We start from the raw sequence: 22,162 nt of genomic DNA, 5'->3' as shown, positions 1-22,162 counted from the left end.
ACTTTATTCGAATTCTGTTCTCCGACGGTTTGGCGTTATTCTACTCCCAAGCCCTTCATTGTCTATTTTAGATTCCTTTCCCAAATGTAGCACATTATATCCTTTATAATTAGCATGCTCGCGCTTTTACCCTCTTTAATCCGCAATGCACGACGCTCTATTCCGTTTACTTTTGCTCCAGCCCCTATCTACTGTTAGCGATCGAACCGAGTCTGCGAACGAATCAAGGACTCTCACAATAGCAAACGGGCTCCGAGCCCGGATTCTGCTTCCGAACAAAACTAAAGCCCACGGTACGAGTGTTAATACGGTAGCAACTCCGCCCAGTAGCCCACCCATCGCGTCTTCTCCGAGATTTCGTATCAGCAAACCTGTGACAAGAGGGAACACCCCACTGATTACGTTGCGGCAGAAGGACTGCGCAGCGAGCGCCGATGACGCGTACGCTCGATAGACGTCTGCTAGATAGTTGAATGTAGCTAAGTAGACGTAGAAGATGCCCATCGTAGCGAGGAATATTGCAAACGTAGGAACCATCCAGTGGATCGACGGCTGGGACGCGAATCCGAACAGGTATAGACCCGCCGGCAGCAGCACTGAAGTGAAGCAGGTAAAATAGAGCCGCGATTCGGGAGATTGAGCCGGAAATTTCCGTCGCACAAAAGCCCAGAATCCGGTACCTGTATGAACCTCCTCAGAACTGTCTTCCGAGCTGTCCGTCCCCGAGCTATCTGATATGGATTGCCACTTAGGATGTTTGAGCATTCCTTCTTGATATATACCGAGGATAGTTGCGAATATGGAGCCTACAATCATAGCGATAAATACGAGGCCAGATTGCTCCATGTTAAAATTGTACTGTCTCTGGAACACGAGCGGGACAGACCCGAAGGTCAGGTAGAGAATGCCCCATGCGAAAGATACCCATAGAGAGAAGAAGAATACGATGGGTTCCGTGAAGAGTAGTACGAATGGCCTAAAAAGCGATACGGTTATCATCGTGACGAGGGACACCTGCTGCTCATCTTCCTTGACGGTCCATCTAATTCGCCGCAGCCCTGGACGTCCCTTCGGCTTAGATTCCGACGTGGGCGCCGACGGTCTCGACAAAATATCCGAGTCGCCATTTGATCCAGGAAAATAAACTCCAAACACCCCTTTCTCCTCCAGCTGCTGATACCATTTATTCAATGCCCTTGTCTTTCTCGATAAGAGCACCGAGCCGCGGCTCTCCTTGAAAAAGACCACGACGGCAACTATCAAGATGAAATCTATAATAACTGCGAAGCCAGGATGTTAGCTGCCATGTATCGCATACGATCCGACGTAGATACAGCCACCTTCATGCCTTTGTACGACGTATTTAGTAGGGGGAGCAAGGTGGGCAGATGGAATTTGGAATTGCTGACTTACCCTGATGCCAAAATACCCATTTCCACTTCTGGCCCTCGCCTCCCCAATGATGAACCATTACCGCAGCCACGAGCGGCCCCAAGCCGGTACCGACCAGGACGAAGCCGCTGAAGAGCGCCATCGGCATGTTGCGGTCTTCCTTCTCGTACATGTCGGCAATTACACCGCCCACCATGGTGCTAAACACGCTTCCGCCGACGCCCTTGAAAAACCGGGCGATCAACATACCTGCTAAATTTGTGACCACGCCGCAGACGGCCTGGAAGACTACAAATATGACGCCGGCAATGGCGAATACGGGGTAGCGCCCGTTAATCTCCGAAAACGGAGCCAAGATCATGGGGGCGACAGCGAAGCCGATGCAAAAGGTAGTCACGCCGACCAGAGCGCTCTCGCGTGTAGTGTTGAATTCCGCGGCGATCGGGTCCGCACATTCGGAATACGTGCCGGCGGCGTACGCCGTAAAGCAGGTGGCGAGGCAACATATTACCAACATAACCCCTTTGCGCGCCAACGGCCATTTCATCGGGTCTGTGTATGGAGAAAGGTCAGGACACGCCGGAAGGTCGCCGCGGTCCGACTGCGGTCTACCAGCATTTGGGCATGGCAGTGGCGTGTCGAACGTCAGGTAGAAGTAGGAAATGGGGCTGTTAGCGTCCAGCGTCACATCTTTAACGACCTCTTCCTGGTCCATCGATCCCGGTATTTCTGCCTTCGTGATGGAAGAATCGAAGGCGAGAGCTGATGAGTACGTTGCCGAAACGCCGGGCGGCGCCGACGTGTACTTCCCGGATACCCCGTGTTCAAGGGCTAGGCGATCTTTTCGTTTATCAGCTACAGCGGGTGTGTAGCTACCGGCGTTCCTCTTCGGCTCCATCCTTGTCGGGGTATCAAATTTTAGCCGTACGTAGATTAGACGTTCCTGGTCTGGCAGATCAACGTGTTAAAATTGGCCACACGACTGAACAATGTTACGCAATCGTTGCTCTCGGCAATCTCACTGGGAGGCCTGATGCATGAGAGGGTGTGATATACTGATATAAAAATCGCCAGAGAACGAGAAGTGCGAACAAAACCCACGCTCCCTGTTCCGAAGTGCGAGCTCCTACCCAGGCTTCATCAAACTTTACCGATTGGCTTGGAGCGTTTATATAGCCAGCTACTATCTAACACATGTGAGTTACGGGATCGGTGAGAAAGAATGTAACCTTCGCTTATGATCGGAGGCGTAAGACCGGGAGTTATCTATCTTCTTAGCATGATGTCGGAAAGTTGCCAGACGAGGATCATTGCCAAGTATAGGACAAAGGGGAGACAATTAGTACATGGCGCTCACACCTCCACGGATCAATCCGCAGGTGTTCTTCTGCTAAATCATTTAATGTTTTAAGTTGCCTGTGAGGTGCGCTCCGGTCAAAATACAATGGTGTGGATAATTATCATTCATCGGACATATGGAGCCTCGAAGTGATAAGGTCAGGCATTGGACCGGAGGATTGCGCGCAACCAAATTATCGGGAATTAGAAAAGGCTTAACTTTGGTAAGTCCATATTTCCGGTTATTCCCGCTTCGGCCGTGTGGATACCTTCATTTGATTCATGATTCATGCAGCGGCGGCAGTAGACGCCGCTGATGTATACGGACTTTCCTCATTAGACATTAGACGTAAAATGGCGTCTTTGAGGCACGGGAAAAAGGAAAAGGGGACAAAAAGAAAAAGAAGTCCAACCATGCATATGTCAGATAAAGTTGGACTTTAGTTAGTTAGCCAATCGAAACTAGGGGGGAGGCAAGATAACGAAGAACAATTGGAATATTGTTTTAGACTGTCTTAGTACAAGTGGCGTACTCGTTCAGAAATAGTCCTCTTTAATGAAATGGATGTAAGCATATAGATCATGAAAAATCAGCCAGCACGTCAGATTTCTCATCATTTACCTCATAGTAAGAATAACTCTCAGAGTCGAACCAGCTTCGACATATGTCATCTTTTAAAAAGTCACATTAAATAGATATCTATTAGGAGCCGCTAGCGTCGGCGAAGACATTCGAATTAAAAGAAACACATTATATGAGTAGGTCCTCGGGAATATTTATCCCGTATGTAGCATTGAAATTATGGGAATTCTGTAACTATCAAGGTTGATATTATAAGAAATGTTCTCTACACAGCACCCCAGACACGTATCAAGGTAAGTACCTAGGTTAGTTATTTAGACCGATATAATGATCGGAGTCTCCATCTGGGTATTAACCCCCTACCGTACGCCCAAGGAGATACGGAGACATGCCGAATTCAGACTAAGGTATATCGCCGGTGCTTATTAACTCATATTAGTAGAACACCGCGAGCAATTGAACTAAAAAATAACCAACATCAACTTATAGATACGGCGCTTAGTTTGGCCTGGCCTGGCCTATATTTCTAAAATATTTATTCATAACCTGATGCCTTAAGCTCTAGGCGTACCCCTCATCATCAGCACCTAAACTATCGCTCGTTATTCTCTCTTGTATACACACGCAGTAAAAATATTTCCCAGATTATGTAGAACACACAAAGTCATGTGGGTTTCCATTTGTTTGGACGGAGCAGAAGATTTCCTAATAGAGTGAAGAATTTGTATACAACATTATACCTAAACGCACCTGGAAAAACATAGAGCCAAACATAGAAAAAGTCCGTATCTTACAAGAGCTGCCTTACCCAGCAGTAAATTTTGCTGCTTTACTCGATATGGAGTCTTACCAGTTCTGATTTTTGCCAGTATGGTTTCTATCGAAACAGAGAGTACTGGAATATACCGTGTAAATACAAACTATTTACTAGTTGATATTCTAAAGGGGGTAAAATAATACGACCTATCGAGAAACAAAGCGATGTGTCTCTAGGAATCATAATAAGCATATCCTCTTCGGATGCTGACGGTGGCAAATCCCTTTCGACGTATCATTGCATCATCATCTATAACACGTTTTTAACTTTTTCTACCATCTTGCCATTAGGACTGTGGAATATTATGCTGGGTAGAAAAGATGTTGTAAGTCAAACCACCTTTACTGGGGCCATCCTAATGGGGGCCACTTATTTCCTATATAAAATTAACAATTTCGCATGTTTATAATTAATTTAAAGAAATAGATAAAAATATATAATCTTTAATGTTTTATTTTTCGATTATTATAATAGTTTATATATATTTTATTATATTTAAAATTTAATGTTTTAATAGTAAAATAATAAAGTATATTTTTAATGTTATTTTTAAAAATTTTAAAATTTTAATTTTATATAAAATTTTTATTAAATTATTACAAAACTTTATAAACGTTTATAATTTTTTAAATAAATAAATTATATAATTGGTTTTAAATTTAAATGTTATATTAAAACGTTTTTTTATTTAATTATATAAATTTTATATTTATATTATATTAATTGGTAAAGTTATAAATAATAATATTAAATAAAAATTGGTATTTTTTATAAAGTATAACATAACACTTTAACGTTAAATCCTTGTAAAAGGCTTTAAATAATTAATGATAATATTATATTTTAAAAAAATTATAAAGATTTATTAATCAAATAAAATATATAAGATAAATATATAAAATAAAATTATAAGTTATAAATATAAAAAAGTAACGAATATTAAATAAAAGTTAATATTTTTTACAAAGTATAACATATTATTTCAACGTTTAAATCCTCGTAAAAAACCTTAAATAATTAATAATAACATTATATTTTAAAAAAATTATAAAAATTTATTAATCGGATAAAATATATAAAATAAATATATAAGATAAAGTTATAAGTTATAAATATAAAAAAATAATAAATGTGTTTATATTAAATGCATAATTAAATAATGATGATTGTGGTTATTTAATTAAAAAAATATAACGAATATTAAATTTTTATATAATTTATAACTTAAGATTATATAATAATACCTTTGCTTTTAATAATGTAATATTACATTAATTTAATATATTTATATTAAATATATAATTAAATAATAATAATTATAACTATTTAATTAAAAAATATAATAAATATTAAACTTTTATATAACTTATAACTTAAGATTACATAATAATACCTTTGTTTTTAACAATGTAACATTACATTAATTTAATATTTTTTAATAGTTTTATATTAAATAAAACTTAAAAGTTTTGGCTTTAAATCAAGCTTTATTAAACTTAATATTAAAGGTTTTTTAAATGATAAAAAAAAAAAAAAGGAATGACTTGTATTAAAAGTGGATGATACTATGTAAAATAGGTGTGTGCGACCATAAATGGTACTTATACTAAGAATATGATCACATGATCAGGGTCAAGGTCACCTAATACCCCAGCACCAGTTTAATATATAAATTTATATGTGTAATTGTTAATGTATATTTTTATATTTATTTTATTATAAATATTAACCTTGTTATTTTTCCAAAATTTTATATTTAGTAAAAATTTAATACCGTATTTAAAATTAAAAACTGTATAATTTTATCTATTTTTTTTTAAATTAAATACAGATATGCGAAATTGTTGATTTTGTATGGGAAATGGGTGGCCCCCACTAGGGTGGCCCTAGTAAGGGTGGTTTGACTTATTGGGAAAGATTCTGTCAGATTAGTCAGCCATGTCAGGTGACCTGAAAATCCCTAGTCTCATGTAAAATAGCGGTGTAACACGCGTTCCCACGATTTTACCTCAATCAATCAGATCATCAGAAATATGATGAATTAGACCTCATATAACGCCTATTCAGTACGTATTAGTTGTGTGACAGATTCTAACGATCCACTTTTCAATGGTGGAAATCTTATATATGCCCTCATTGTCATTGCTCCTTCCCACAGGACCTAGTTAACTTTCAGCAGCTATTGTGTTAACACACCGGCCTTATTTGTTATTTTGCCGAGGTAGAATTAGCATGTCGCTAGGTTAGATAAATAATATAACGTTTGACAAGGCTCAACATCAACCATAATGTGAAGTCTATCTAAAACAGCGTAAGTATCTTGCTAGAACCTGCGAGAAGACGAGTGGCACGTTACAAGCATTGACATTTGTCTGCGATACCAATAATTCTGTTCAACCCATAATACATTTGTGAGTGTTTAGCAGCCCAACGAAAGAACCCAGCCGCTAGCATACTCTACTTACATCCCTAAATATATCGTAGTATCGGCGATATTCCGGGAACCCGATTACGCCTGTGCTTCCAGCCTTGCACGAGGATGATCTCTTCATCTCAACTCGAGTATTAGGTTCCATAGGGTTATAGAAAGTCTGATTGTAGGTATAATAGATTTACTTCAGTACTTAGAACAATGACCCTTAAATAAGTCTGAAGCACCTATGTGATTTTCTAGAAGCGACATCATGCTTTATTCCTGCACAAGCTTTTGAGATGAAAGCAGTATGGAACGTCATTGTCCAAAGTGTCAATCTGAGGTTTGCCCTAACCGGAACCATCGCCGAGAACAAGGAAGCCCAAACTACGATTGTATTCCAACGCCTGCTTGAACTTTCCGGGCGACAAAGGGGGTTGTCTGAATTCAGCTCCGCGCAATCATGACCTTAGGAATGTGTTCATACCCCGATCACCCATTATTTCGATGCGTCCTAAAAGTTGAGGTATTCCGCAGGCCCTGGTAACGCAGTTGCTAATTATTGCTATTGTACTCTACTTATCGCCGCAGGCAACGTTGCATATCTACTTGACAGTCATAGGCATATCATTTAGTTATCTGAGACGAGTACACATCAGCAATATGGGGATTGCAAGGGGTCAGTCAAAATTGTGGAAGCCTGCCCGCAAGGCGCGCTCGCTGTTAGAGAGGCAGTTCGCTTCACCGAGAGATTACAAGCTGCGTATGAGTTCAGGTTGGACAATAAGCGATGGGACGTATACATCCGTGCCCGAAGATCGAAAGACTAAGAGGAACGTCCCGTATCCGACCTATATTCACGAGGCTTATCGGGCCACGTTCGGACTTAACACTCTTCAGCTTGCCCGCAATGCCCCAATTACCCTATGTGCCATGGACGTCGCGACCGATTACCTGTGGAAATGCGCCCCCCCTTTTATCCAGAGCGAGGTCAGTATCCATCCTCCAAACGGGCCCGCCCTCTGGTCCCAAGACGAGAGCCATCAAGAGGCGATTTATCAGGAGACGGAGCGTCAGACAGCAAAGAGAGGCAAGGACGTATATGGGGTATTCAAGGCCAAACCTTGGGGTATCTGGCCCCTGTGGGTGGAGGACCAGTGGGGGAGCGATTACGTCCTGCTCGTCTGGTATGCCGACGGCACGGACGCATCTCCCGACTTCTTCGACACTGTCACAATGGCTACTCTATACGACCCGCGCCGTTATCCGCTGGCCGATAAGGATGGATGGCATCACCCGATTATTGAGCGCAGAGAGAGATTAGAGGGACAGGTGCAGAAGTTCTTTAAGCGCGCGGGCTTTGACACGTCTAAGTTGGTGTTTAAGGAAGGACACGTGAGCCCCATGCCGCTCGGGGAAACGACGTCGGGAGAGCGCTGCTTCGCGGCCGTCAAGGAATTGCTGGAATGCATCATGAACTTCTACCTTGATATAGCCCAGGGAGCCGAACAGGACTTTTCGAATGGCTTCTGGAATCTCTCGCAGTGGGTCAATCCGTATCAATACCGCGTCGAGATGACCGGTATCAATGCATGGGTGTTGATGGCAGCGTTTGATTACAACGCCCGCATCGCCGTCGAGTGTGTCGAGCCAAATATCAAGACCGAGGTTGTGGTCGACGGTCGACGCCGATTAATTACGCCTAAAAATCTTGCCGGTTCGCCCATCCCGCCGAATGTTTCTGCAGACAACTATCTTCTCCCCCCAAGTCCCGAATCAGATTCCAAATCAGCTTGATGAGATGAAGTCTGAAGACGAGAAAGGATGTTCGGAGTTTCCGAACGGTGAGGGTTAGGATCTTGGGGGTGAGCAACAGCGTAACTGGAGTTCCGAAACCAGGACGAAGCGATGTAAATATAAACTCGCACGATGATTTGATAGTACAGGCTGGTAGAGGTGATTAATTTGAATTGCAGTATTTTAGAATGTACTTAAAGGCTCTATGGCTCCTTGAGTTTCCTGATGTGATTCCACGTACGAGTTGATTGTTCGTATAAGTTGTAAGCTACCTTATAAAGAGGTTGTTAGTTATAAATTGTAGATCGTCGATAGCTTAGGTATGTTAGGTTGTATGTAGGTTAGGTACCTACCTACATAGGTGCATCATGTATCGACGGGAGTACCCCAAGCACGAAGAACCTTCAATGTTGCCCGTAGTGCATAAATTCCATTACCTACATGTATGTACGCCACAGTACATATGCTTTGTATCTTTTCAATTGAGAACAATGCGCGACGCGTTTAAACGCGGATCATGCGGGGAGCTTGGGCCAAGTCGCGTTTTCCGTTAATTGAAATTCGAATAGGAAAACGATTGATTCTATATTTCAGCTCCCGTCAACTCAACAACGAGCAGACGGTGTCCTGGTAGACGACATTTACTTTATAACCATCCAACTGGTCACGGAAATCATTTAGTATGGTCTTTATAATTTCAAGTTACTGTAGCTACTCGTAACCCGCGTATGCCTTTCAATTGATCCAAATTTCGACTATATCCGTCCTCGGCGCCGTAGTGTCTCCATTTTAGTGGTTGCTTCTTGTGCGTTTTAAGAATCAAGATGGGCGAGTCTCGCACTCCGGCTAGGAAGACGCCTTCCACGTCTAGGAAACCCAGTTCGACTTCTATGGCCACCGGAAAGCAGCAGACCCTCCTCGGCTTCTTTACGAAAGCCTCCCCAGCCCCGAATTCGTCTCCTACGCCGTCCTGCCTCAAGGAGACGACAAAGTCAAATAGAAAGCCATCTGCCGTCACCCCTGTACCCAGCAGCGATGCTTTAGAGCCTTCCAGCTCCCAGGAAAACCGTGGCTCCGCTGCTACGGTAAAGGTACTTAGCGACGACTCGCCCTCGCATATTATTTTTGCTGACGCACTAGGCAGCCCTTTTCCGCCCGAGATGTGATGAGCAGTAGCCCAACACGCAAGGTAGCGGAGTACGATGCCCTCTTTTTCTACTTTTGCTAATAATTCATAGGTTAGAAAGACAGTCAATTACGCCGAGTCTTCTGGCGACGAAGACGAAGATGTCTTCGTAAGCATGAAAGCCTCCCAGTCTCGACGCCGCAATCGCCAGCAATCTAGAGTCGTAGACGAAGAGGATGATTATGAAGAGAGCAAGGATGCCGCTGCAGACGAAGAAGATGGTATAGTTTCCGCAACAACGCTAATCAGATCAACGCGACATGTTAATCTAATAACCCTATCGCAGATGAGATGGCCGATTTCGTAGTTTCTGACGATTCGGATGCCCGAGCTAGAAAGCGGAAACGGCCTTCGAAACCCCAAAGCGCTCGGAAGCGAACACATGCTTCTCCCGAGCAGGATGATGGTGAGCAGTCTGAAAAGGACGCTGGCGACGAGATGATGGATGATGTGCCGTCGACGTCGACTGCCCAGCAGTGGCGATATGATCCGGATAGTATCGATCCTGTAAAACCGAGGGCGGCCTCGCAATCTACGCGCAAGCCCTCTTCGGCAAAGCAGAAGGCGCACACTCGAGAGCCCGAAGAGCGCTATACTTGGCTCGCTAATATTAAGGACATAAACCGGAATCCACCCGGCCACCCGGATTACGATCCCGCAACCGTGTACGTTCCGCCCCTGGCGTGGAATGGCTTTTCGGCCTTTGAGAAGCAGTACTGGGAAATTAAGCAGAAGCTGTGGGACACGGTGGTTTTTTTCAAGAAGGGCAAATTCTATGAGCTCTACGAAAACGATGCCACTATCGGTCACCAGCTCTTCGACCTTAAGCTTACCGACCGCGTCAACATGCGCATGGTCGGCGTTCCGGAGAGTTCTTTAGACATGTGGGTTAACCAATTCATAGCCAAGGGCTACAAGGTCGCGCGAGTCGATCAGATGGAAACTGCACTAGGCAAGGAGATGCGCGAGAGGGGAGACGTCAAGGCCAAGAAGCAAGACAAGATCATCCGACGAGAACTAGCCTGCATACTGACAGGCGGCACGCTTGTCGATGGCAGCATGCTTCAGGACGATATGGCAACCTACTGCGTTGCTATCAAAGAGTCTGTCGTTGATGACCACCCAGCGTTCGGTATCGCTTTTGTAGATGCTGCCACGGGTCAGTTCTTCGTATCTGAGTTTGAGGACGACGTCGACCTGACTAAATTTGAGACGCTGGTCGCTCAGACGAGTCCTCGAGAGCTGCTCCTTGAAAAGTCTCGCATTTCAACCAAAGCCCTGCGCATTCTCAAGAACAATACCTCTCCCACGACCATTTGGAACTACTTCAAGTCCGGCAGCGAGTTCTGGGAAGCTGATCTCACCCGGAGGGAACTCGACTGCAACGGCTACTTTGCCGAGACTGAAGGCGCAGAGGAGTGTTGGCCTGGCACGCTGGCCGAGGCGAGAGACAAGGACCTGTTGATGTCTGCTCTCGGCGCTCTCGTTCAGTATCTCAGGATTCTCAAGATCGAGAGGAACCTTCTATCTCAAGGCAACTTCACATGGTACAGCCCTATCCACAAGAACGGCACGTTGATCCTCGACGGTCAGACCCTTATTAACCTTGAGATATTTGCCAACTCTGTAAACGGAGGCTCCGGTGGAACTCTATTTGCACTCTTAAACCGCTGCGTCACGCCATTCGGCAAGCGGCTTTTCCGGCAGTGGGTATGCCACCCCTTATGTAATATCGAAAAGATCAACGAGCGCTTGGATGCCGTTGATATGCTCAACGCCGACACAACCGTCCGAGAGCAGCTATCTTCGCAGATGGCCCGGATGCCTGATCTAGAGCGTCTCATCTCGCGAATCCACGCCGGCTCGTGCCGCCCCGACGATTTCGTTAAAGTCCTAGAGGGCTTCGAACAGATCGAGTACACAGTAGGCCTTCTAGAAGCTTTCGGCGGTGGGAAAAGCCTGATCGATCGCCTCGTCTCGTCCATGCCAAACCTTAACGAGCCGCTATCGTTTTGGAAGACGGCTTTCGACCGCAAGAAGGCCCGAGAAGAAAAGATTCTGGTCCCCGAGCGCGGGATCGAGGAAGATTTCGACCAGAGTCACGACAGGATCCTTGAGATTAAGCATAATCTCCAAAAGCTGCTTGGCGAGAAGAAGACCGAGCTGAAGAACAAATCTCTCAGGTTCGCCGACGTGGGTAAGGAAGTCTACCAGATCGAGGCCCCAAAAGCCGTCAAGGTTCCTAAGGACTGGCAGCAGATGTCTGCCACCTCGAGCGTCAAGCGCTACTACTTCAAGGAGCTGACTGATCTCGTGCGGCAGCTGCAGGAGGCAGAGGAAACTCACTCTCAGCTTGTTCGAGAAGTCACGCTGCGCCTCTTGCGGCGGTTTGACGTCGACTATGATACTTGGTTGCAGGCCATCCGCATCACATCTCAGCTCGACTGCCTACTCTGTCTCGCCAAGGCGTCTTCCTCCTTAGGCGAGCCCAGCTGCCGCCCCGTCTTTGTAGATGAGGAGCGCAGCCTCGTCGAGTTTGAGGAGCTACGCCACCCCTGCATGCTAAACACCGTCGACGACTTTATTCCTAACGATATCGTGTTAGGCGGCAATTCGGCCAAGATCGATCTCCTGACGGGCGCGAATGCCGCCGGTAAGTCGACAATCCTACGAATGGTAAGCTTGTAATCCCTCCTTCTGTTGGACCTAATTCTAATCCCCGCGCGCAGTCTTGCATCGCGGTCATCATGGCGCAGATCGGCTGTTACGTGCCAGCTACTTCGGCCAAGCTTACCCCCTGTGATCGTATCATGTCACGGCTCGGTGCTAATGACAATATCTTCGCGGCGCAATCTACGTTCTTCGTCGAGTTGTCGGAAACCAAGAAGATACTGTCCGAAGCCACGCCACGGTCGTTAGTCATCCTCGACGAGCTCGGCCGCGGTACATCTAGCTACGACGGCGTCGCCGTGGCCCAGGCTGTTCTGCACCACGTAGCAACGCATATAGGGTGTATCGGCTTCTTCGCTACGCACTACCACTCGCTCGCGACCGAGTTCGAGAACCATCCCGAGATCAGAGCGAAGCGCATGCAGATCCACGTCGATGAGAAGCAGCGGCGTGTCACCTTCCTATATAAACTCGAAGACGGTGTAGCAGAAGGAAGCTTCGGCATGCATTGCGCGGCAATGTGCGGCATTTCTAGCCGTGTTATCGAGAGAGCCGAAGTGGCCGCTAAGGAGTGGGAGCACACTAGCAGGCTCAAGGAAAGCTTGGAACGTGCGCGCGAAGGTTGCTACATCCCTCTAGGTATATTGAGCGACGTTGCCGCGTTACTCGACGAAGAAAAGAGTAGCGATGTCGGTCTACAAAGCATGCATGTCCTGGCGAAGGCGATCGAGGCGCTTTAAGGTCGTAGTCGTTAGGACAGGCGCCGCTACTGTTTGGCGTGCATGAATATTTCATTGTATCATAGCTGCCCCATCACCTGATGCCTGTTATTTACGTTGCTAAGCATTGCCGCACATGTACATGGAGTTGAGGTATTAGATAGACTGGGTCGGCTTGAGGATTAACTGCCGTTCTGTGTACGGCCTAATGGACATAGGGATTCGCATCAAAAGGGAGAACACCACTCTCATATTCCGGCTCTAAATTGTGCTACGGAACGCTTGTCAGGCTTCTCGGACAGAACAGCTCGATGTTAATAGATAATTTCGAATAGACTGTCATGTTCGTGTCTGGTACACAAGCTATCTATCGGTAATTTTAAGACCCAATGCGCACGGAAATACTATAACACTGCAGAAGAGTTGTTCGTAGCGAGATACCGGTAAAAAGGGTTATTCCTAACATCAGTAGCAGAGTTGTAATAACAACAGTAATAGAATCCCTATATCCATGACAGGATCCGGTCACTAAAGAATAGGGGCCATTGAAAAGTTGAACAATGTTATATTAGAATGGTATTAGGTTCACCCTTAAGATGTCCACTTTACAACTTACTCGACATTTGCTTATGCTGCTGTCAGGTTACCCTCGTTGATATTGTTCAAGCCTCGTGGGCGATTTAGAGTTTCATGAAGTAGAATGGCATCGTAGAGAGGTAATTAGTTGGAGTTGACATAAGCCGTGAATGTGCTAAACAACTTATCATATAGCATATAAACAGGCAGTACGTGACGACCGATGCCACAACTATTCTATGATTTTACTCTGTGTTTAGCCATTTAAGAACGTAGCAGACCACCCAGAGCACGACCATGTAGAGAATACAACCTTTACAAAGACCGACTTGCAATCACAAAACTGCCTAGTGAAATAAATCCATCCTTGCGTGTTCCATATGCTGTGGGGCGTAGTCGGTTTCTTCATCCAGTGGAAATAGAACGAGGGTAACGAGAACTCCATGGATAACAGTTGGTGGCTCTAAAGTATCGGTGATCATATACGAATAAATTCAGATTTGATAATCATAACAAGGGATATTTTGGTTTACCTAGGCTCCTCGAGTATCATGTGTGTGCTTTCAAGAATGCCAATTCTATACCGGTAACTTAATTACCACTTAATAAAAGGACCGCGCGTATGCTGTCGACTTCCCAACTCACCAACTTACCTAAGAACTCTTAGTTAAATCTTCAGTTCCGTTTAGTTACCATATAAAACTGCGTACAACTTCTCCGGCAAAGGACAAGAAAGCTCACGATCAGCATGGCTCCTATTAGCCTCAACGTTGTATCTCGAGGTCAGTTAATAAACATTTAGCTCTTATTGTTCATATCTTAATCTAATCGTCTCATAGGCAAGCCAATTAAAGGTCTCCCAACACAAGTATCGCTTTAAGAGTATGATTCGACGGCATTTCTATTTATCGCCCCCGGCTCTCTCTCGGCCGCTACGGCAGTCAAATTGTCTCTAACTCCGGTGAGGATACCCTCGCAGGCGCCGGAATCGCGAATAATGCGGTGGTCCACGTCAAAGATTTAGATACGGTCCCACGCACTCTGTAGATTATGATGGCTTAGGTCGTCAGTATTTGTCTGAGAATTCGGCCGCTTATATTTCCGTTTATAGGCCCTCAGATTAACTCGAAGATGGTTTACGTGATGGAGTGAGTATTCAGGGCCGCTTATCATCCACCCGCTGCTTTATAAACTCCATCTGAGGAGACCCAGTACGGCACAGACTCTAACACTCTACATGATTATGGGACAATTTGTTAAACGTGAGCTGGAGTCGCTATTCGTGCACCGCTTTTCAAACGCCACCATGCCGTTTCGAAATGTGTTCAAAAATATTTTCCACTACAAGGCACTTTATGGCGCTCTCCTAGCTTGGTTCGTCTACGTCCCCGAGAAGTCGGCTTTTTCTGAGTCATCTTCTCTAATGACATACCTTGGACTTGTCATGTACGTTATCGGTATTACCTTCAACACATATATTTATCTTATTCAACGTTCCTTACGCCCGGCCGGCACTACCAAGCGCCAGATTACATCGGGCTATGAATTTTCCTACGTGACCTGTCCAAATTATATGTTTCAGACTCTGAATTGGCTGGGGGTGCTTCTCGTCAGCCGTAATTGGTCGGTTTTGTTATCCATCGTCGTCGCGGTAGAGCAGATGAAAGCATGGGCTAATAAAAAGGAGGCGAGGTATCTGTTCGAGTTTTCTGGCGTATATATCCCGAAGAAATATGGCACCATACCTGGTATTCTATAGATGAAAGCCAAACCGCTATCTCGCTTATAATACCAGATTGTAAAGGTCATATTGGATGTTGTGAACGTGCGGCAATAGGGTATAATTCAATATTCAGATGCACACAATTTATCGAGCCCTGTCAGCTTATTTTTTTGTATCAGATCAGGCAGAACATGAAGACCTAGAGGATCAAGTGGTAGTTTCACTTCCATCTGCTCGAACGACCGAATCGTTACGTCATGGAATACCGCATATCCATAAAATAAGAAATTGTTTAAATATATTGCCGTTCTTCCAGAGAGCGGGTGATAAAGTAGCTACAAGGACTGAGTTAAGCCGACACGGTATCAAAGTATCTCGTCCATATACCTGCCCCAAAATCTTACTTAAGGTCCTTTACGCGTCGATCTAGTTGTGTTACCCGACCTTTGTCCCTTCATCGCATCACTAAGCTTGAGCAATAAATAGGTACTATACAGCATAAGGCTTTCATTTCGTCATACTCTCCGACCCAAACCCGTCGACTTCTGAGGGAGATGTCCCCTTATAATAACACGTTAATTCACAAGCTCGGGATGAACAAAGGCCCCGAACCGCTCTTAACTAGTCTGCACTAGCTGTACTGGTCAGGGGTATCCCATATGCCAGCGCGAGGTGTCCAGTTAACGCTACCGGAACACTGCGACCATCCTGCCTTAAATAGCTTATATATAGACTGCGTCATAGTTACTACGAGCCAAGCGCGGCGGATGCTCTCTGACAATATATGGCAGTACTTTATTGTCAACGATGGCTATCCAGAATTGGAATAACATTGTCCCCAAGATCCCTAGGTACGGCTTAACCAAGAGCGCAGGTGTCCCTATTAGTCCAACATATCACCAAAGACATTTCACCGAAGGACATGCATGTGCTCAGTTATCACCCTGAGAGCTTTCTCATAGAAACCGTTAGGCGTGTCATAGGTAATAGATTTGATGGCTTTGATTTGTACGACGGTAGAATTCAATTTCCGTTATGTTTCCCAGTGTCGGCCCGTTTTCTTGCTGACGAAAGCTACATGTAGATGGGCGTCGAAGGCCTCGCATAAAAAGTACAACCCCTTGTGAGTTATAGTTTACTGAGGATGTAGGCATAGAGAATAGATAACGACTAGCTCCTAGAGTGACCTTTAGTATTTGTAACGAGAATGTCCCTTTTAGGGTGGGCATTACGATTTTGTAACAATACATTATTATATAACTACCTAAGCTACTTCGCTAGAGTCGAGTTTTTAACTATTTAATCATTTTTGCATCAAAGCTCACCGAATGCTAATAATTCCAACATGTACACCTAAGCACTCAGATTTCTCTAAAACCACCCCGAAGGTAGCTCGGACAACCTAATTATCTTCGAGCTTATGCTTTCTTTCGTCTACCACGTCGCCGCTGCTAGAAGTGCCGACTAGGTCATTAAGCATCGCGGTCAGTCCGATCTCTCTGTTGATTTCCTCCATGCGTTCAAAGTCAGCCTGTGCTGTGCCTTCAGAACCGAATACGACGTCCTAATATGAGTCGACTTTGTTAGAATACACTGCAATAAAACTAGGGTTCTCGGTAGCTTCGCAGATACTCACCATCTCTTCAAGGGTTAGCCGTTTAGTCTCGGGCACGAAGAACCAGATAAACCCGGCTCCCATAAATGTTAAAAGACCAAAGAGGACGTAGGTACCATAGCCAATCTTATTAAGCATAATTGGCGTGACCTGACCGACAACTAGAGGATAGGTTAGCACCGAAGGTATGGGAGTCAGCTGAATGTTCTAGAAGACGTACTAAAATTGTTCATCCAGTTGCTCGAAGCGCCAAGAGCAGTTCCGTAGGGCCGAGAGCTGAGCGGCCAGATTTCGGCCACGATAATCCACGCGCAAGGACCCCAGGAGTAACCGAAATGGATTACAAAGAGCCAGACCATGGCAGCAGCAGCCCAGCCGGCCGCAGGTTGGCTAGCCCACTGGTTTGCGTTCTTTGCGACGATCACGGCTATGATGATATGGCAGGTAGCCATCCCGATAGCACCGATAGTCAGTATGGGCTTCCTCCCGACGCGGTCGATATAGAGTACGGCGGGCACGGTGAATACGAACATGGCGATACCGACGACGCCGGTAGCCAACAGGCTCGTAGTGGTATTGCTCATGCCAAGAGAAGTGAATATACCTATGATATGACTTGTAAGAATGATTTCATATCTACTAGTAAAATTGAGGAAATTAGGGCAAACTGAAGAAACTAAAATAAAAACCACGTACTGGGTGCATAATACAGGACGGCGTTGATACCCGTCCACTGCTGGAAGAACATTGTAACGGTGGCAACGACAACGCGCTTGATCATCGCTTTCGTCTGGAACAGAGACTTAATGGCCACAAATTGAAGCTTAAAGGTATTCCACGCTGTTAGCTCGCTCAGGTGAGGGAAGTGCTCAGCTACGGTTCGCTTTTCGAACTGCGACTGGGCTTTGATTTCGAGGAATTCAAGTTCGACAAGTTCGTGGTCAGCAGCTAGGCCACGGAGGCTGGCTAGGATTTTGCGTGCTTCGTCCTCGCGGCCGTGGTGAACTAGCCAACGCGGGGAGAAGGGCATGAAGATCATTCCTACAAAGAGGATCACAGCAGGGAAAAGCTGCAGGCAGATAGGAACGAGCCACGCAGCATCTGTTTGGAGGCCGAGAGTTGTGCCGCCGATATAGTTGGTACCGTAGTCTATCCAGAAGCTTACCATGATACCAAATGTGATTGCGAGCTGCTGGAGAGCAACGAGCGCGCCTCGAATCTCGGGGGGTGCGACCTCGGAGTTGTATATGGGCACGATCGTGGCCAAGGAACCGACGCCCATACCCGTAACGAAGCGGCCTCCGAGAATAACGTTAGGCCCACCGGACTGCGCCGTCGCCTGGATGACGACCCCAATGACGAAGACTGTTACCGCTACCAGGACGCCATATTTGCGGGAGATGGCTTCGGCGATGAACCCGGATAGCAGCGCGCCAATCCAAGCTCCGAGCTCGAGGATAGCTGTAAGCCACCCCTTCTTCGTCTGATCTGCCGAGTCGTCAAACGGGTCATACTCGCCCATATCTATAGTTACTTTATCAGCATATGACCACACACCAACAAACCAGCTAACAGCCTGAAATTTTGGTCAATGCTCACGAGACTTGAAGGAAGGCATGGCGAGAAGGCCCGAGAACATGCCCTGATTGTAACCGTACAGGATACCACCGATACAAGCGAACAAGGCGATCCTAAAAACTTTGAAGTTTTTTACTAGGGCCATGGGACCGGACGCGCCCATCATCTCCTGGCGGCGTTTGAGGGCCACATTGTACGCGGCGAAGCCCGAGTCGCCTCCCGCAACCATCGTGACCGAATACGGATGTTTCTAAAGGGCACTATTATTGCATAAGTCGACCTCGATTTCTCGGATGAAAACAAAACTGTCGCGCAGAGAAGAAGTCTCGAGATCAACGTAGCAATCCAGCCCACCAGCACACGGGTTAGACGATAGCGGTGCATCGGCGGTGCCTGGGGGGACGTCCCGATATAAATAAGGCCATGAACACACCGGTAAATGGGACATGGGGATAGGCTAGGCTATTCTACATACCCCGGAAAAGCGACGTACGATGGTTACTGCATGATAGCATCGGCCCACGCGCTAGAGTAAAGACTATGGGGACCCCGTTCAAGATATTACCAGGATGCGGGATAAATAGGTCGGTAAAGTTTGGGGTACCGAACTACGGCCGAGATCCTGGGTTGATTGGTGAGAGCAACTCCCGGTTATACGGATGACCCCTTTCAAAAGTTTTGTCCATAGGGCACCCCTATTGGGCTTGCTGGCAGCTGCCCTACACTTGGCGCGCACCTGACAGCTGAGAAGCAAGTATATACATAAAGTACTAGGTTACTTTTATATATCAAGTAATATTCTAATAGAACGGCAGGATAAAAGATTGGGGAAAATACTAAATAACATATGTTTCAATTTTCTATACGATTCCGACTTTCGATAATTATATAATTATTCTGGAGGCAAAAAGTGCTGTTTCAAAAAGGTTAAGTAGGTAGAAGAAGGTAGAAGATAGTACATGCCTCAATAAGTGAACAGCTGCCGCCAAGCATGACTAGTGCGTGTTGGGCCTGACAGGGGTCATCCGTACCATTGTATGTTTCCCGGATGACGACTTGACTTGTTGCTAACAGAGTTCTCCTTGTCGTCAACGAGTTACGAGATGAAAGGTTGAACGAGTTATGATATATTAACCATGATGGCGTCTCGCCCGAGTTGATAGACGACGCGCTTGTATGAAGCTTCTCTTCCGCAACTTGGATACGAGATCACGACCTTCAAAGGATTCTTGGAGAAAAGCTATCCTGTGTGGGGTATCTCGGGGTAATATTGCCAACAGGTAGACAGGCTGGTTAGAGCTATTCCCCATCGGGTTGAGGATCCCTGGCTTGACCGGGGTCTGAATTTAGCCTGAATTACCCCAGCTAGAAGGATTATCTGGGATTGGGGAACTCCACGTGAGGTTGATTAATGAGCATTTCAGCTGGCATTTCTCGGACAACATCGCTTACTTAGACTTAGTGTCAGTTTATCAGCCTAGGTCCAGCATGATTATTGATACTTTACATAATAGAGATCCGGCTGGAACTTGAAGCAATGTGGAGTGATCTATCTACTGCCTATCATAAACGATACTAGGAGGTAACCTAGTGGTCTCGCAACAAAGTGTAACTTGTAGCTTGCGGGATAGTGTACTGGCACTTATATTCAACGTCGAGATTTCTTTCTCCCGTTATGGCCGTTATGGAACAAATACGAATTCGACTCCCTCGTGATGTAGTTTCATCCTAGGATTCAAAGATAGTCTCTTATGGCTTCGCGTTCTAATATGGTCAACATGTCTCCAAGAATTCTAGTAAATTTAAGAGATGGCCTAGGTGACTGTAGTTGGTCGAATTTTGAGATATATAGATCGAGACGTGATATGTATTACGTCATGAATTACTTTGGCCACGCTTCCCTATGGTCGTCGTTGGGTAAAGATATAGGGCATATACTGACCCATGACTAACAGGCAACGCTTAACAGTTAGATGTGAGCATAAGTTAGTAGTTTTGCGACATGATAAGATCCGCTATCAGCCCATAACTAAAACCTCGGCTGAGTTGGCAGTTTCCATACGAGCTATATGTACGAAATATGGTATTGGACACTGATAGCTACGCCCAACTTTGCTCAAGTCAGGCCTCAACGTTATCCCTTAATGTATCGCAAGATGGCGTCCGCATCGGTCAAGACGTCTCGACTGTTGGTCCGAACAGTACAATATCAATACGATAGACACTATCCGACATGTCGTCACTTCGGGATAACTTAGGAACGTCTCCTGGTAAGGCTGTACGCAAACGAGGCGCTTGTCGAGCGGCACTCTTCGGAAGGATGTACCGCCGTCTCAGCAGTCGTGCTCAGACATCCAATCATTGTCAGGTCTGCGCCTAACGTCACTCCCGCACGTATGGCGTTGTAGACTTTCAAGGCCGACAGGCAGGTCTCTGCTACCATGTGCACATCTGCTCCTCTGCGTGCTGTCAACTCGAAGGTGGCCGAGGTGGCCTGGTATAGCTGAGTTATCACGTTCTCTGAAACGCGTGGCGGGGAGGATTCAGGAGCTAAGTGGGAGACATCATAGCCGCCTCGAAACGCACCTCATATATGATATGGTAGCATATAGTTATATTATTTATCAGCTGCAACTACCGGTTCGCCCCCACAAAATTTCCCGAAGGAAAATGATGCAGGACGACGAAGAGCTCACGTAACATAGACAAATCTAGCTAGGGTCAGACTTACGAAAGAAAAAGAAGAAGAAAAGGGCTTACTGCCTCTTACGTACGGCACCATCCGTAACCCCCAAGGTTGATAATTAACCTACCTAGTTAAACTAAGACAGGGCCGTTGCATTGCATCAGAAACCGCTACAGCTCCGAGGCACAGCGAAATAGCTTTCGAAGGAGTGTTACTACCGGCTTCATACGCGCAAAAATTTCTTTAGTTCATACATAAGGCTGGTAATTTTGATGTTGTAGCGAAGATGTTTACTTTACCGTCTGCGGGAGAGGGAGAAAAGTGGATTGTCTATTGTCTATTGTCTATTTTAAAAATATCCGACGAATAAGAGACGACCAACCCTGGATGGCCAAGAAAATACACGTGATTTTCCCGCCGTGGTGGATGCGAATAGATGCAAAGTACCGCTGATAGCGTAGCACCGACAAAAATAACGATATGCGAAGTCTGCATCTGTCGTCGGCAAAATGCTGGACAGAATACCGATGTATATATGTATATAGAGAGGCTAAGCTTGATTAGGTATTTTCTTTGTGCTTTGTCGCCCGGGTACGACGATCGTTGTTTATTTTAGCGTCAAATCTTAGACGCGCGCCTCCATCTTTTTTTCCGACCTTCTCTTTTTCAGGGGTCATCTTAACCCTTCTCTCAACTCCCCTCCTCTTGTCCAATGCCGCCTCTCCACCTTCATCGAAACAGCAGTTCTTCTTGTTTCAAAACGTCACTTATTACTGTATGTTTGCAACGTGTGAACCGGGTTGAGATTATTTAGGTTGTTGAGATTTTAATGTTCACGATGTTGGTACAACTATATTTCGACCTTTCATCCGTCTCGTCACCATGTCCAGAATGGGCGAGTCGAACCACATCAACAGCTGCATATCCACATGCGTATGCGTCTGTTCGTGGGGGCCATGCTTTACCTAGTCCCCTTACCTTATCATGATGGTATATGGAATAGTAATGTCTCAATATGCAAGGTACCGTTCCGCTTGGCTACGCCGCCGCGCTTCTTGAGCTGCTTCGA

The 22,162-nt window shown here is 45.6% G+C and overlaps 5 protein-coding genes across 5 annotated transcripts; 3 read left to right on the top strand and 2 right to left on the bottom strand.

Moving 5' to 3' along the window:
- Positions 1 to 166: 166 nt before the first annotated feature.
- On the bottom strand, positions 167 to 2,290 carry F4813DRAFT_394580 (MFS general substrate transporter; the record flags this gene model as incomplete). Its single annotated transcript, XM_049247585.1, has 3 exons — positions 167 to 184; positions 238 to 1,280; positions 1,414 to 2,290. The coding sequence occupies 3 exons, from the start codon at positions 2,288 to 2,290 to the stop codon at positions 167 to 169; spliced, it is 1,938 nt and encodes a 645-aa protein (XP_049094531.1).
- Positions 2,291 to 7,039: 4,749 nt separating this feature from the next.
- Positions 7,040 to 8,697, top strand: F4813DRAFT_377641 (uncharacterized protein). Its single transcript, XM_049245256.1, has one exon. It carries the CDS (start codon positions 7,207 to 7,209, stop codon positions 8,338 to 8,340), a length of 1,134 nt encoding a protein of 377 aa, XP_049094530.1. The 5' UTR covers positions 7,040 to 7,206; the 3' UTR covers positions 8,341 to 8,697.
- A 236-nt stretch (positions 8,698 to 8,933) lies between these two features.
- Positions 8,934 to 13,115, top strand: F4813DRAFT_306774 (DNA mismatch repair protein Msh6). Its single transcript, XM_049240828.1, has 5 exons — positions 8,934 to 9,431; positions 9,485 to 9,529; positions 9,579 to 9,747; positions 9,813 to 12,202; positions 12,256 to 13,115. Exons 1-5 carry the CDS (start codon positions 9,165 to 9,167, stop codon positions 12,934 to 12,936), a joined length of 3,552 nt encoding a protein of 1,183 aa, XP_049094529.1. The 5' UTR covers positions 8,934 to 9,164; the 3' UTR covers positions 12,937 to 13,115.
- A 1,682-nt stretch (positions 13,116 to 14,797) lies between these two features.
- F4813DRAFT_394577 (3-oxo-5-alpha-steroid 4-dehydrogenase) lies at positions 14,798 to 15,250 on the top strand (the record flags this gene model as incomplete). The annotated part of the gene is made up of 1 exon (XM_049247584.1): positions 14,798 to 15,250. One exon carries the CDS (start codon positions 14,798 to 14,800, stop codon positions 15,248 to 15,250), a length of 453 nt encoding a protein of 150 aa, XP_049094528.1.
- Positions 15,251 to 16,448: 1,198 nt separating this feature from the next.
- F4813DRAFT_377637 (general substrate transporter) lies at positions 16,449 to 19,104 on the bottom strand. Its single transcript, XM_049245255.1, has 5 exons — positions 18,429 to 19,104; positions 17,526 to 18,353; positions 17,050 to 17,433; positions 16,851 to 16,990; positions 16,449 to 16,778 (listed from the first exon to the last, which is right to left on the bottom strand). Exons 1-5 carry the CDS (start codon positions 18,634 to 18,636, stop codon positions 16,617 to 16,619), a joined length of 1,722 nt encoding a protein of 573 aa, XP_049094527.1. The 5' UTR covers positions 18,637 to 19,104; the 3' UTR covers positions 16,449 to 16,616.
- Between the last annotated feature and the right edge of the window lie 3,058 nt (positions 19,105 to 22,162).

The sequence above is a fragment of the Daldinia decipiens genome (assembly GCF_022478715.1).
Source record: "Daldinia decipiens strain CBS 113046 unplaced genomic scaffold F4813scaffold_65, whole genome shotgun sequence".
NCBI classification, from domain to species: domain Eukaryota; kingdom Fungi; phylum Ascomycota; class Sordariomycetes; order Xylariales; family Hypoxylaceae; genus Daldinia; species Daldinia decipiens.
This window is presented reverse-complemented; position numbering and strand designations above follow the sequence as displayed.